We start from the raw sequence: 15459 nt of genomic DNA on the forward strand, positions 1-15459 counted from the left end.
GTGCAGAGCTGAGAAATGCCAGTGGCAGCCATCAGAACTCGACGCCTGCCGAGCTCTTCTCCTTCAGGATACGCTGTGTGCCTGTTGCGCCTTTCGTTCTCAGGGACGTGGGTTCTCTCATTCCATGAATACTGTGTTTCCTTTGGTACTCCTTCATATCGCAGCAGTTCATCCAAGTACTCAGATGTCTGCTTCATCTCCTCACTGATCCCACGTGCCCAGTTAGTTATTAATGGACTCTGCCTCCTTAATGTTGTTTGACTGTATCCTCGTCTCCATCTCGCACTTCACAGCCATGTGATTACCTCTTACACTACTGTGGTAGCTTCTCAACAAGTTATCTCATCCTGCAGGTTCTGCTCTGCCTGGCATGGTTCAGTTTGCTTGAGTCCTTCGCTCAGTCCCCGTCTACCCTTCCATTTTTATCCTGCTGCTCCTCTCTTCTACCCGCAGAGCTTGTGGTCCATACCAGCTTCTCCAGAGGATTCTTAAACAAGCTGTGCTTTCTCATGCCTCTGCAGCTTTGTTCACGGGCTGTATTAGCCCACTGCCTGAAATGCCCCTTCATACTCCCTTTCATTTCACTTGTTTATCTTTCATACAAGACTGAGTCTCACTTATTTATTTATTAAATTCGTTTATTCAGCCGTTCCTTTGTTCATTTATTCTTGAAATTTAGCCACACATTTTGAGCCTAAAGAATACAGGTCTTATTTTTTAACCAAATCCTCAAATCCTAATAATCCTAATTTTACAATTTATCAAGTTTAATTTTTTGTCATTTTGGACTTCCTCTCTTGTTGCAGTTGTGTTTTCCTTGGTTTTTTTTTCCTGTATGTGTGTGTTTATCAACTGTTCTTTTCTTCTTTTACCTCTACAGTAATCAGAGTTGAATCATTATTTGTTTATAGTTATCTCTACCTTAACATGGGGCTTCCCAGGTTGCTCAGATGGTAAAGAGTCCCCCTGCAATGCAGGAGACCCAGGTTTGGTCCCTGGGTCAGAAAGATCCCTTGAAGAAGGGAGTGGCTACCCACTCCAGTATTCTTGCCTGGAGAATTCATGGACAGAGAATTCATGGTCCATAGGAGTCCATAGGGTTGCAAGGAATGGGACACGACCTAGCAACTAACATTTTCACTTCTTTTCTACGTTAACATACCACATTCAGATTTTCTGTTATTGAAAATAACCAAACTTCATAATGTATACACATGACATAGTGCTGTGTGAAGGAGTTCTCATTCTTTCAGAGTGATCATTTTATTTTTAACTGAAAAATTGCTTTCATCAGAATAATTTGTATATCTCAATCTAGGTCAAAAGAGAGAAAGTCCTAGCTTATGTGATTTTATGGAGCTTGTAGCTCAGTGTGTCTGGACTGACATACAATTCTGTTCTTCTGGCTTTTTGACCTTTTTAGTCCAAATTATGAGCTGACATAGGACATTCATTGTCATCAGGATAATCTTTCAAGTGTTGATTCTGATTTGTGCTAATTACCCATCGTACTCTGAGGAATTTGATTCTGGCTGACTTTGATCCTCTTTCATAGACTTCAGTTTCTTCATGATTTTTGTTTTTAATTTCTTCTGTCTGTTTCTGTTCTCTGGCAGATACTTTAAAGCTTTTACTCAAAGAGAATATTAGCACTTCTTTATTGTTGTTTAATAAAGGAAGTGCTAATATTGATCCCAAGATTAGTGTAGTGATTAAAACCAAATATGTAATAGAAGTGATTTTAAGTTTAGGCCTTGAACCTATTTTCTTAAATATTATTTTAATCTACCTGATTACATCCAAAACTTTATTTATTTTCTTATTTTTTCTCATTTGCAGGAATCAATACGAATAATACACTCTGGTTTACCATTTTTGTTCATTTTTGTATTTTGCAAATACAGGGTACTTGTAAAAGTCTATCTTATTTTTTTAAGAATAATCTCAGTTTTAGTATTCAGACCTATTAATGTCTCTTCCAAACATTAAATTCTTTTCAAAAATGTTTTAAGAACTTGCTACCAGTATTCATAGAAAGAAAGTGAAGTCGCTTAGTTGTGTCCAACTCTTTGCGACCCCATGGACACCAGACTCCTCTGTCCATGGGATTTTCTAGGCAGCACTGGAGTGGGTTGCCATTTCCTTCTCCAGGGGATCTTCCTGACCCAGGGATTGAACCCAGGTCTCCCGCATTGTAGACAGACGCTTTATTGTCTGAGCCACCAGGAAAGTCCTCAGTTGTGTCCGACTCTTTGAGACCTCTTGGACTGCATAGTCCGTGGAATTCTCCAGGCCAGAATACTGGAGTGGGTAGCTTTTCCCTTCTCCAGGGGATCTTCCCAACCCAGGGATCGAACCCAGGTCTTCTGCACTGCAGGCAGATTCTTTACTAGCTGAGCCACGAGGGAAGCCCGAACCAGTATTCATACCTTTAGCAAATTAATATTTGTTGGCTTAAAGCCAGTATCTTTTAAACTTTGATTCCTGGCTTTCTTATCATATTGTCTTATTTATTTACTGGTTTTTCTGTTTCTACTGTTCAGCTTCTGATATTTACTTTTATGCTCCCTTCTTCCCTATCCTTCAGTCTTAACAACTTTCTTAACATAGTATCTGTCTTTTGCTGCCATTAGCTTATTCTTTTCCTTGTACCTAATTGTTTTACTCTAAGCTCTTGGTGCTATTTAAATACTAATAGTATCCAGTGATTATCTTGTAAATTCATGACCTGTACGGTGGAGATTATTGGTATTTTATACACTATTTGTCATTATTCTATCCTCTCCCAAGTAGGAGATCTCCGCAGAGCAGTGATTACTTTTGCTTCTTCCTGCCTGTTTAACCTGGCTCCACTTGTCCTTAATTTATGTGGAAGGCTGAGCAGGACCGCAGGTCACGGCAAGTCATCTGCATTTCCAGGGGCTTTGGAGAAGCGTAAAGAACTGAGAACTTTTAGTTGTCTTCTGTTTTAAACTTACTCTATGATATATACCGACCTTCAATTTTGCACTTGAGTTTCAGTGTTTACTAGGAAGCGACTTAAATAAAATTCTGGTTTTTTAGTGGTCCTGTGAGAAGCCTGCTCTGGGACCCTGATGAGTGGGGAAATGCCTAGCAACTTGGTTTCTCACTGCAGCTTTCTTTGCAAAGTTCCACATGGGCTGTCTGTAGCATTCTCACCTCCTGATGACTTAGATTTCCTTGAGAGTGGCTAGTCATCTGTACTGGAATGTAAGCTCTGTAAGTTCAGTTTCGAAACTTGTTTAAGGCGTCCAGATTTGATGCCTTATACTCTTGCCTTACTTTTCCTATGGCCATGGCTTCCTGGAAAGAAAAATTTCCTCATTGAACCTTTGACCTTGCTGTCTGCTCATCACCACTATTTCTGTAAAAAAATGACCACTCAGACAAAAGTAGACATTTCTTTCATTTTGCCCAGTCTGCCAAGTTCCTTCACTGAATTTTGGCTTCTTGATTTTCAACAGACTATTATATCTGGGTTGCTATGGAAGGTACCACATGCTTTGGCTTAAGAGTAGGTAAATGCCTCTGATAATATTCTATTGCATAGGGAAAATCCCTATGTGGAAGAAAAGTGGAAATGAGTGGTATATCTTGATCTTGTTACCATTTCAAATATTACTTGCTGATGTTTCTCTCATTAAAATCACAAAGTCTGCAGTTAAACATTCTCTTTTTATGTTTTTCATCTCCAAAGAGTGTTTGTATGTTTTCCATAAAAATAGTTTTATCCCTTCTGTAAGTTTGGGCTTTGATCTTCCTATCATTTTCTATATAGTTAATTTGTCTACTTTTTTTTTTTTAAAGAACTCCTTTATTAAAAAATGTTTATTTGTAAAGATCCTTAATTGATTATAATAGAGAGTGTCAGGGAATTCATTTCAATTTTAAATAGAAAAATGTAAATAACATATGTTAACATTAGAAGGATAAATAATACATTTATATTTGTTGACAAAGAAAAGTTTCAAGATACTTGTTCTTATAAAAATGCTCTGGATATTATGTATAGCATAGCATAGTCTCATGTTTACTTTAAAAATATTATAATGTGATTATATAGGTTTAAAGGAGAGTCTAATTAATACTTTTCTACTATCTAGTCGAATTAAAGGAAGAGGACATTCATTTTTATTTCATTCATTATTTTCACTTATACAACAAATACTAATTCTGTAACCAAAACTTTAAAAGACATGATAAAATAACAAATTGGCAAATTTTAAAAATTGCAATGCTTATTTACTACTTTTTAGATTACTTTTGTTAACTTTAAATGATAATGATGATATTAATGCCCTGTATGGTTGCTCTGATAATGTATTGTTGAGTGGTGAACTGAAAACTGTAAGCTCTTGTATCATTTCTGGGGCAGAAACAGAATACCGTAGAATAGAGTAACATAGTTTAATACCGTTTTATCTAGGCAAAAGTAGAAGAAGAATTCAGAAATCTCTAATCTCTACCTCCTTCTCTGTCCTTCCCCCTTCCCTTCTCTCCACCCCCTCTTTCTTCTTTCTCCTTCCTTCCTTCCCTTCGTTCTTCCTGCTCACACACACATACACAGCTATTTAAGGGAAAGCTAGAAGGGAAAAAAGCATTTGAAACTGATAAGAGAGTAGAATTTTTGGTGTTATTCCTATATTAATAGTCCAGTATTCTTAAACCAATGCTAAGTATGTCAGTTGTTTTAAATCATCTACCAAAATGCACAAAGCTTGAAATACGATTACATGAGAGAACTCATCTGGCAGTATATAAATTAGCTAGGTAATTTATAATTTAAAAATTTCTCTGATGAGTAATAGTTAATAAGCATGATTGGTAATTTTACTTTCTGAGTCCTGATGAACGTCCGAACGGGACTGAACGTCTGCAGTTTGTTGGGCTGGCTTGTTTGAAGCCAGAAGTGGTGTATACCCTTCGCTTCAGCATTTGCACTTTGGATTACTGCTTTTATCTATTGTTCTTTTTTTTTTCCCCTAAACAAAATACATCTTTCTACTTTTAGTGCACTCGACAAATTATCTCTGAGAAGCTGGGCCGTGGATCAAGAACTGTGGACCTTGAACTTGAAGCTCAGATTGATATATTAAGAGATAACAAGAAAAAATACGAAAATATTCTAAAACTTGCTCAGACCCTGTCGACCCAGCTTTTCCAGATGGTGCATACCCAAAGGCAACTTGGAGATGCATTTGCTGACCTGAGTTTAAAATCACTGGAACTCCATGTAAGATTATTTAAAATAACTATTGGAGGGGAAAAGGGTGAAAATGGCAATAGGAGTGTTCTAAGAGGCAATTTGTTACATTTCTGATTTGTTGAACTCATAATAAAATTGGAATCTTGTGGTATTCTTTTAAGATATTTTACATAATTTTTAAGAAGGCCCAGCTGACTTTTGTCAAAATACTGATCCAAAGAAAATGTCAGCTGGAGTTTTCAGGGAAAGGGAACTTGGTTAGAGGAAAGGAAAAAGAGTACTCAGACTGCTTGAGCCTAGGAAGAATCGTATATAATCATGTAAATAACTGGGTGTGCGTAAAAAGTAAATTCAGGCACCTGTTGAAAATCTTGGGGCTTCCCAGGTGGTGTTAGTGGTAAAGAACTTGTCTGCCAATGCAGAAGACACAGGTTCGATCCCCAGGTCAGGAAGATCCCCTGGAGGAGAAAGTGGCAACCGTCTCCAGTATTCTTGCCTGGGAAATCCCCTGGACAGAGGTGCATGGCAGGCTGTGGTCCATAGGTTTGCAAAGAGTTGGCCACAACTGAAGCAGCTTAGCACAGCATGTTGAAAATCTCTTACCTAGTCTCTGAATGTCCTAAACAGTACTCACTTGACTTGATTTGTGATACACTTTTACTGAAATCATTAGTATAAATTATGAATTTTAGAATGAAATTGTTTTTCTGTGTATATAAGTATGCAGCAGAAAGCATTATTAATTTCTCACGCTATCTCTTTTTTGGCTGGCTCTGTTGCTGCATGTGGGTTTTCTCTAGTTGCAGCAAGCAGGGGCTACTCTAGTTGTGGTGTGCTGGCTTCTCACTGCAGTGGCTTCTCTTCCTGGGAGCACGGGCCCTGGCGTACATAGGCTTCAGGAGTTGCAGCCTATGGGTTCACTAGTTGTGGCAAACGGGCTTAGGTGCTCTGCCACATGTGAGATCTTCCTGGACCAGGGATAGAACCTATGTCCTCTGAATTGCAAGGTGGACTCATAATCACTGGGCCACCAGGGAAGTCCCATCTGATGATATCTTAAATTACTCCTTTTATGTCTTTTTTTCCTCACCTGGAACCAAAAGATGTAGAAATCCCTTTTCTACGAAAATCCCCTACAGACTAATAACTTGAGAAGTTAGATAATTTAGAGCATTAAATTATTTGTTAATAATCTAGAATTTTGGACAAAGAAAGTTTGGCTAGAGATGACAATATTGAGATAAATATTGAGATTCACTTCTAACTGAGTCACTAGACAAAAAGAAGAATGAAACTAATATTTAGGAAGATGAGTTATAGCAGCTGTTATTACTGAGTATCCGCAATTTCAGTGTGATGGGTGGGGTAGTTTTAAGCCATTATATCATGTAATTTCTCTAATACCACTGGAAGAAATGTTGTCCTGATTTTATAGACTGATTTTATAGATGAGGAAATTGAGGTCACGATGGTTAGGTAGTTTTTATAAAATCATGAAAAACAAAAGATGTAAGTGGAATTTATATTCAGGCCTTTCTGTCTCTTTCTGATCTCTGCCTGTCTCTTTAAGTGAAACCTTTAGAAGGTGTGACCCAGAAAAAAATCCCCACAGTATGGATAGAGATGATCAGAGTAGAGGGTCTGGGAAAGTACAGCAGTGTTATCAGTGATGCTACATTGACTAGAGTCTATTAAATTATAATACTTAATGCCAGTTGGGGACTTACTATACATCAGATACAGCTCTAAGTTGCTTACATATGTGTTATAGCTCATCTAATGCTCAGTCTTAGTTAGTAGTACTTTTATTACCTTTCTTTTACAGATATGAAGTCCTTTAAAAAAAAAAAAAGGTTACTCCTCAGTATTCAAGTCCATTGTTGTTATGTTGTTATGTTCAGTTGCTAAGTCACGTCCAGCTCTTTGCAACCCCGTGGACTATAGCACACCAGGTTCCTCTGTCCTCCACTGTCTCCCAGAAGTTGCTCTAATTCATGTCCATTGAGTCAGTGATGCTGTCTGTCTAATCCTCTGCTACCCCCTTCTCCTCCTGCCTTCAGTCTTTCCCAACATCAGGGTCTTTCCTAGTGAGTTGGCTCTTCCCATCAGGTGACCAAAGGATTGGAGCTTCAGCATAGTCCTTCCAATGAATATTCAGGTTATTTCCTTTAGAATTGACTAGTTTGCTCTCCTTGCAGTCCAAGGAATTCTCAAGAGTCTTCTCCAGCACCACAATTCAAAAGCATCAGTTCTTCGGCACTCGGCCTTCTTTATAGTCCAACTCTCATATACATACATAGCTACTGGAAGAACCATAGCTTTGAATATATAAACCTTTGTTGGCAAAGTGATGACTCTGCTTTTTAATACACTGTCTATGTTTGTCGTAGCTTTCCTTCCAAGGAGCAAGCATCTTTTAATCTCTTAGCTGCAGTCACCATCCATAGTGATTTTGTTATCCAAGAAAATCAAGTCTATCACTGTTTTCACTTATTCTCCTTCTGTTTGCCAAGAAGTGATGGGACTGGATGCCATGATCTTAGGTTTTTGAATGTTGAGTCTCAAGCCAACTTCTTCACTCTGCTCTTTCACCCTCATTAAGAGTCTTTTTAGTTCCTCTTCACTTTGTGCCGTTTGAACGATATCATATGCATATCTGATGTTGTTGATATTTCTCCTGGCAGTCTTGATTCCAACTTGTGATTCATCCAGTCCAGCATTTCGCATGATATACTCTGCATCAAAGTTAAATAAATAAGGTGATATTATACAGCCTTACTCCTTTCCCAATTCTGAACCAGGCCAGTGTTCCATGTCCAGTTCTAACTATTGCTTCTTGAACCACATACAGGTTTCTCAGGAGACAGGTAAGGTGGTCTGGTATTCCCATCACTTTAAGAATTTTCCACAGTTTGTTGTGATCCACACAGTCAGAGGGTTAAGTGTAGTCAGTGAAGCAGAAGTGGATGTTTTTCTGGAGCTCCTTTGCTTTCTTCACAATCCAATGAATGTTGGCAGTTTGATCTCTGGTTCCTCTGCCTTTCCTAAACCCAACTTGTACATCTGGAACTTCTCAGTTCATGTACTACTGAAGCCTAGCTTGAAGTAACTTGAGCATATACTAACTAGCATGTGAGATGAGTGCAGTTGTGCAGTAGTTTGAGCATTCTTTGGCATTGCCCTTCTTTGGGATTGGAATGAAAACTGACCTTTTCCAATCCTGTAGCCACTGCTGGGTTTTCCAGGTTTGCTGGCATATTGAGTGTAGCACTTTAACAGCACCATCTTTTGGGATTTGAAATAGCTCAAGTGGAATTCCATCACCTTCCCTAGCTTTGTTCATAGTAATGTTTCCTAAGGCCCACTTGGCTTCACACTTAAGGATATCCAGTTCTAGGTGAGTGACCACACCATCATGGTTATCTAGGTCATTAACACCTTTCTTGTATAGTTCTTCTGTGTATTCTTGCCACCTCTTTTTAATTTCTTCTGCTTCTGTTAGGCATGATAAAGGACAAAAATAAGGATCTGTCCTTGTATGAAATGTTCCCTTGATATCTCCAGTTTTCTTGAAGAGATTTCTAGTCTTTTCCATTTTATTGTTTTCCTCTTATTTCTTTGCATTGTTCATTTAAGAAGTCCTTCTCATCTCTCCTTGCTGTTCTCTGGAACTCTGCATCCATTTGGGTATATCTTTCCCTTTCTCCCTTATCTTTTGATTCTCTTTCTTTCCTCGGCCGTTTGTAAACTCTCCTCAGACAACCACTTTGCCTTCTTGCATTTCTTTTTCTTTGGAATGGTTTTGGTCACTGTCTCCTGTACAGTATTACAAACCTCAGTTCATAGTTCTTCAGCCACTCTATCAGATCTAATCCCTTGAATCTATTTGTCACCTCCACTGTATAATCATAAGGGATTTGATTTAGGTCATACCTAATCTTCGCCATCGGTGGTTGGGGCATAGACTTGCCTTACTGCAATGTTGAATAGTTTCCTTGGAAACGAACCATGATCGTTCTGGGTGAGATTGCACCCAAATACTGTATTTCAGACTCTCTTGTTGACTGTGAGGGCTACTGCATTTCTTGTAAGGAATTCTCGTCCACAGTAGATATAATGCCCATCTGAATTAAATTCTGCTATTCTTATCCATTTTAGTTCACTGATGCCCAAGATGTTGATGTTCAGTCTTTACATCTCCTGCTTGTCCATATCCAATTTACCTTGATTCATGGACCTAACATTCCATGTTCCTATCCATCATTGTTCTTTACAGCATCAGACTTTACTTTCACCACCAGACACATCCACAGCTGCGCATCTTTCCGGCTTTGGCCTCGGCGCTTCATTCTTACCAGAGTTGTTAGGAATTGTCCTTCACTCTTCCCCAGTAGCATATTGGACACCTTCCGACCTAGGGAGCTCATCTGCCAGCATCCTATATTTTAGCTTTTTCATAGGGTTCTCCAGGCAAGAATACTGGAGTGGCTTGCCGTTCCCTTCTCCAGTGGACCACAGTTTGTCAGAACTCTTAACTATGACCTGTCTATCTTGGGTGGCCCTGCATGGACAGCATGGCTCATCATTTCATTGAGTTACACAGCTGCTTCTCTGGGACAAGGCTGTGATCCATGAAGGGGATTCAAGTCTGTTTGACCCAGTTTTATTTTTTAATAACTTTATTTCTTTTCTGTTTTTTTCTTAATTTTATTTTGTGTGTTTATTTTTTTTTTAATTTTTGGCTGTGCTGGCTCTTCATTGCTGCATGAGCTTTTGGTGGCTTTTCTTGTTACAAAGCACGGGCTCTAGAGTCCTCAGGCTTTAGGAATTGCCACACATGGGCTCAATAGTTATGGCTCCTGGGCTCCAGAGTGCAGGCTCAATAGTTATAGCTCCTGTGGCACACAGATTTAGTTGCTCTGCAGCATGTGGCATCTTCCTGGACCAGAGATTGAACCCGTGTTTCCTGCATTGGCCAATGGATTTCTTTATCACTGGCCACCAAGAAAGTTAGAGGACTGAGTTTTAATTTTTGAGTTTCTTATTTGAGCATTTCTCTTTGTAAGGATTGATATTTTATGACTTTTATTCTTTCTTAGCTTCCAATGATAAATTTACTAATTCTTAAAAATAGAATAAAATGTTTTATCTTGCAACTACCATATGAGTCCATTGGAGATCAAATACACAGTATGGGATCTTAATGATCTTACTTTCCTATATCTGAAGACATTTTGCTGTTTCATCATCTTAGGAATTACTTCATTATTACTCATCAGTTTTTTCCTACCATGTTAAAAATGAGTAAGATAATAAGAAATCAAAAGAATGACAGCATTGCCTAGAAGAATTACGTAACAGTGAGATAAACACTGTTTGTTTGCATTACCAAAAAGAAATCTGGAGAATAGTCTTTTATTTTTTTTCACTTGAAATTTAAAAGTATTTTTAACAAAGTCAGAATTCTTAAAATAAATGATATACCTCATATATTCAGTTCTAAAATTGATACGATCAAAGTTTTTATTCAGTCAGATATGTTCCTGATAATCAGTTAATTAATCAAACTTAGACTGGAAAGCTTTCTCTGCTGAAAATTTAGTTAGTCCTTGCTGTCCGTATGTTAAGGAGTTGTGTGTAATGTTTGCTAAGCCAAGACTCAGTTTACTCAGAGAGAATGAACTAGAATTGGTGTTGAGTGAGCCTTCCTCAGCCGTTTGTCTGGATGGACCTGAGCATGAGTCAGTTGGTCACTAGGTTTTCAAAGAAACGTGTATTGTTAATATTTATACTTTGGGGAGATTCAGTCAAAACACAAAATTGTAGTCTATTTTATGTCTGAAAGTCTTAGCCAATTGTTACCTAATTTGGTTGTGAAAGTTAAAGCCGCTCTGATTAATAATCTGCTATATTTTTCTTCTTAACAGCTGTGCTTACAGTATAATAGAAACAAAATGTGGAAATGAAAATATTCTTTCTAGTACAAAGTAGTTTAACTTTAAAATTATTTGATTTTAGCTGCACATCTAAGCTAATGGCAGTTTGGTTTACTAGACTTTTTTGTAATTGTATAGCTAGCTGTGATTTAGATTCCTATTTATTTAAACATTGAAAGAAAAAACTTCTATAGCTAGATTTCTAAATCAAATATTTTCCCAATAGTTATGTGTTTGAGATTTTCTTTAGTCACATTTACTGATTTACAGCTGGATAAATTAAGGTGACTTTTTGTTTTTGTTTTAGGAAGAATTTGGCTATAATGCAGATACCCAGAAGCTGCTAGCTAAAAATGGAGAGACTCTTCTAGGAGCCATTAATTTTTTCATTGCCAGTGTAAACACTTTGGTGAATAAAACAATTGAAGATACATTAATGACCGTGAAACAGTATGAAAGTGCCAGGTAAGTATAGATTTTCATTATATCGTTTGTTTTACAGGTAATACATAATTCAGGTAAGATTTGGGGTTGCCAACAAGAGAAACCAACTCTGGTCAATATGAACAGAAAAAGAATGTGTTATTAGAATGTTGTAGGAGAGCCCACAGAGCTAATAAAAAGGCAGGAGAACAGTTCTAGAAATGAACAAGAGCCAAAGCCAAAATAACGCCTCAGAAGAATCTCATTAGGGTTCTTATGCCTGGGTACCTCTGGTACTTGATGCTGCTACAGCTCACATAAATAAAAATTCCAAAGACTCCTGAATACTTCGCTTCATTGCCTTGAGAGTATCCGGTTGAGCCTTGGTCATGTGCCCAAACCCTGCCTGTTTGGATTAGGAAGGTGGGGGAGCTCCCTGCTCCAGCTTTCTTGGCAGAGCATAGGGCCTTATTTTCCACCAGGTCGATAGCAGATGCCCTGTCTAATCTGGCCTGAGCCTGCCTTTTCAGCCGTCGTGCTTCCCTGTAAGCAGTACAGTGCTTCTGCAACAGCCAGATGCAGCTTCAGTTGCTTTTGAATATAGAAGCTCATTTCTGCCTCCATAATTTCATGTTGGTTATTCAGATTATAACCAATCTTCAGACTCTTCCAGATTTTATTTTTTACATAAATTATTTGCCTTGTATTCCCATGGTGGTTTATAATACGGTGTTTTCATACTTTTTTTACACACCTCCACACACACATGATTTCTCTGTCTCATAACCATCCTGTTAGGTAAACAAAATACATATTAATAGACGCTTAGAAATGTCTAAAATGCAGCAGATCTATGATAGCATCTTTCAACTTCTGATCCCAGACCCAGTTTTTTTCCCCCACTCATTTTTGTCCCCTTTCAGTTTTTTGTCTCTGAACACTTGATTTCTTTATTTTCTGTTATACTTTTTATAGCATAGCCAAAGATGGTACAAACTTTACCTTTTTAGTGTATAACTTTACTTTGTCATCTCTTGGTCTAGTTTAGTGATATGAGAAGTGCCTGTGGAAGTGCTAAATGTATCTAGTCTTTTTGCAGTTGAGTGCTTATTCTTAAGTATATATGTCCTTATATATATATATATAACTTTTTATATATATATAACTTTATATAACTAAAAGCCCAAACCACATGGAAAGTTAACTGTTTTGGTTTTTTTTATTGATAGTAGTTGCTCAAAACATTTTTGTACTTTATAAACTTATATAGCTTCAATTCCAGCTTTAAAAAGTTCTTACCATGTTCTTTCAATAGCTTGCCTTTTTACACACACCCTCTTTCCTGAAATTTTCTTGTTTATATTGACCTGTAGTTGGTTTATAGTATTGTTAGTTTCAGATGCGCAGTAAAGCAGTTCAGTATACACATAGACACACACACGTTCTTTTTCACACCCTTTCCCATTATAGGTTATTGTAAGATGCGGAATAGAGTTCCCTGGGCTATGCAGTGAGTCCTTGTTGTTTATGTACTTCATACACACACACACACACACACACACACACACACAGAGTGATGTGTACCTGTTAATTCCATACTCCCAATTTTTCTTTCTCCCCAACTTTTCCCTTTGGTAACCATAAACTTGCTTTCAAAATTTGTGAGTCTCTTTTTGTTTTGTAAATATGTTCAATTGTATCATTTTTTTTAGATTTCACAAATAAGTGATATTATTTGTCAAGTAGGTGATGTGTAATATTTGTCTTTCTCTGTCTGACTTCACCTAGGATGGTAATGTCTAGATCCATCTATGTTGCTGCAAATGGCAGTACTTCATTATTGTTTATGGTTGAATAATAATTTTAATTTTTTAAAGAACATCCGTAGTTCTGCATAGTGGCTGTACCAGTTTCCATTCCCACTAAGAGTGTAGGAGGGGTCCCTCTTCTCCACATTCTTCTTAGCATTTATTATTTGTAGAATCTGTTTTTTTGGTAGACTTTTTGATAATGGCCATTCTCACTGGTATGAAGTGATACCTCGTTGTAGGTTTGATTTACATTTCTCTAATAATTAGAGATGTTGAGCATCTTTTCCTGACCCTGTTGACTATCTGGATGTTTTTGGAGAAATGTCTATGTAGATCGTCTCCCATTTTTTGATTGGGTTGTTTGTTTTTTTGTTATTGAGTTGTATGAGCTGTTTGTATATTTTGGAAATTAAGCCGTTGTCAGTCACGGTGGTCACCAGTATTTTCTTCCAGTCTGTAGGTTGTCTTTTCATTTTGTTTATGGTTTCCTTTGCTGTGCAAAAGCTTATAACTTTGATTAGGTCTCATTTGTTTATTTTTGCTTGTATTTCTTTTGCCTTTGGACACTGACCTAGAAGACATTGCTACAATTTATGTCAGAATGTTTTACCCATGTTCTCTTCTGGAGGTTTCATTGTGTCATGTCTTGTATTTAAGCCGTTTTGGGTTTATTTTGTGTGTGGTGTGAGGGTGTGTTCTAACCTCATTGGTTTGCATGAGGCCTTCTAGTTTTCCCAACACCAGTTTGCTGAAGAGACTCAGTTCTCCGATGTATGTTCTTGCCTCCCTTGCCAAAGATTAATTGACCATAGGTGTGTGTGTTTATTTCTGGGTTCTCTATTCTGTTCCATTGATCCCTGTGTCTGTTTTTATGCTAATACTATGCTGTTTTGATTACTGTAGCTTTGTAGTATTATCTGAAGCCTGGGAAAGTTATGCTTCCTGCTTTGTTCTTTTTCCTCTGGATTGCTTTGGCAATTCTGAGTCTTCTGGAGTTCCATACAAGTTTTAGGATTGTTTGTTCTGGTTCTGTGAAAAAGGTCATGGATAATTTTAATAGCAGTCACGTTAAATCTGTAGATTGCTTTGGGTAGTATGGCCATGTTAACAATTCTAATTCTTAAAAACCAAGTGTATGGAATAGCTTTCCATTTCTTTGAATCATCTTTAGTTGCTTTATCAGTATTTTATAGTTCTCAACAGATAGGTCTTTCACCTCCTTGGTTAGGGTTATTTCAGCTCTATTTTTCATGTTTTTGTTTGTTGCTTTTGACCATTTTAAATGGGATTTTTTTTCTTTTTAAAAAACTTTTGCTCATTTATTTTTGGCTGTGCTAGGTCTTTGTTGCTGTGTGTGGGTTTCCTCTGGTTGTGGCGAGCAGGGGGCACTCTCACTGTGCGTGGGCTTACTGTGGTGGCTTCTCGTGTTGCAGAGCACAGGCTCTAGGGAGTGCAGGCTGCAGCAGTTGCTACTCATGGGCTCTGGAGTGCACGCTCAGTAGTTGTGTATGGGCTTAGTTGCCCCATGGCGTGTGGGATCTTTCTGGACCAGGGATCAAACCCATTGCCTGTGTTGGCAGGTGGATTCCCAACCACTGGACCACCCGGGAAGTCAAGAATTTTGTTTTTGGAAAGTTTACTTTTGATCTTTGCATAAGAAGAGATACTTCTATCCTATGCTGTGTTTGTAGCTCTCATTTTAGTATTAACTTATCAGATTCTCAATGACTTGGAAAGGACGGTCAAGACAAGTACTTGTGGTTGTTGGTGGGAGAAGGGCACAAATGGATCTGTGTGCCTTATTTAAGTTTTGGACTTGGTTTTTTTACTTTTCTTTATTGTTTGAAGAATTTAGTAATATAGTATTAAAATCAGAAGATGGGAAAAAATGAAGAAATCTATCAGTATGATTTCACTCAGTAACATTGAAGGAATGTCTCAATAAAATATCCTTCAGTAGGGCTTCCTTCAGTAACATTTCCAGTAGTTGGTTTTCCAATCTCTGTTTAAATCCTTTCATGGATGCTGCCTGTATTTTTCAAAGGATATATGTTTATTATGT

The 15459-nt window shown here is 37.7% G+C and overlaps 1 protein-coding gene across 7 annotated transcripts in view; it reads left to right on the top strand.

Annotated features, from left to right (window-relative positions):
* The window catches only part of ARFIP1 (ADP ribosylation factor interacting protein 1), a 128688-nt gene that overhangs the window by 77234 nt on the left and 35995 nt on the right, over window positions 1–15459 (top strand). For all 7 annotated transcript variants that reach the window (XM_043902623.1, XM_043902620.1, XM_043902619.1 and 4 more), the window contains 2 exons: window positions 5033–5254; window positions 11471–11628. In XM_043902623.1, coding sequence (XP_043758558.1) covers window positions 5033–5254; window positions 11471–11628 — 380 coding nt within the window. The remainder of the gene's footprint in view (window positions 1–5032; window positions 5255–11470; window positions 11629–15459) is intronic.

This window comes from Cervus elaphus, chromosome 5 (assembly GCF_910594005.1).
Source record: "Cervus elaphus chromosome 5, mCerEla1.1, whole genome shotgun sequence".
In the NCBI taxonomy this organism is placed as follows: Eukaryota; Metazoa; Chordata; class Mammalia; order Artiodactyla; family Cervidae; genus Cervus; species Cervus elaphus.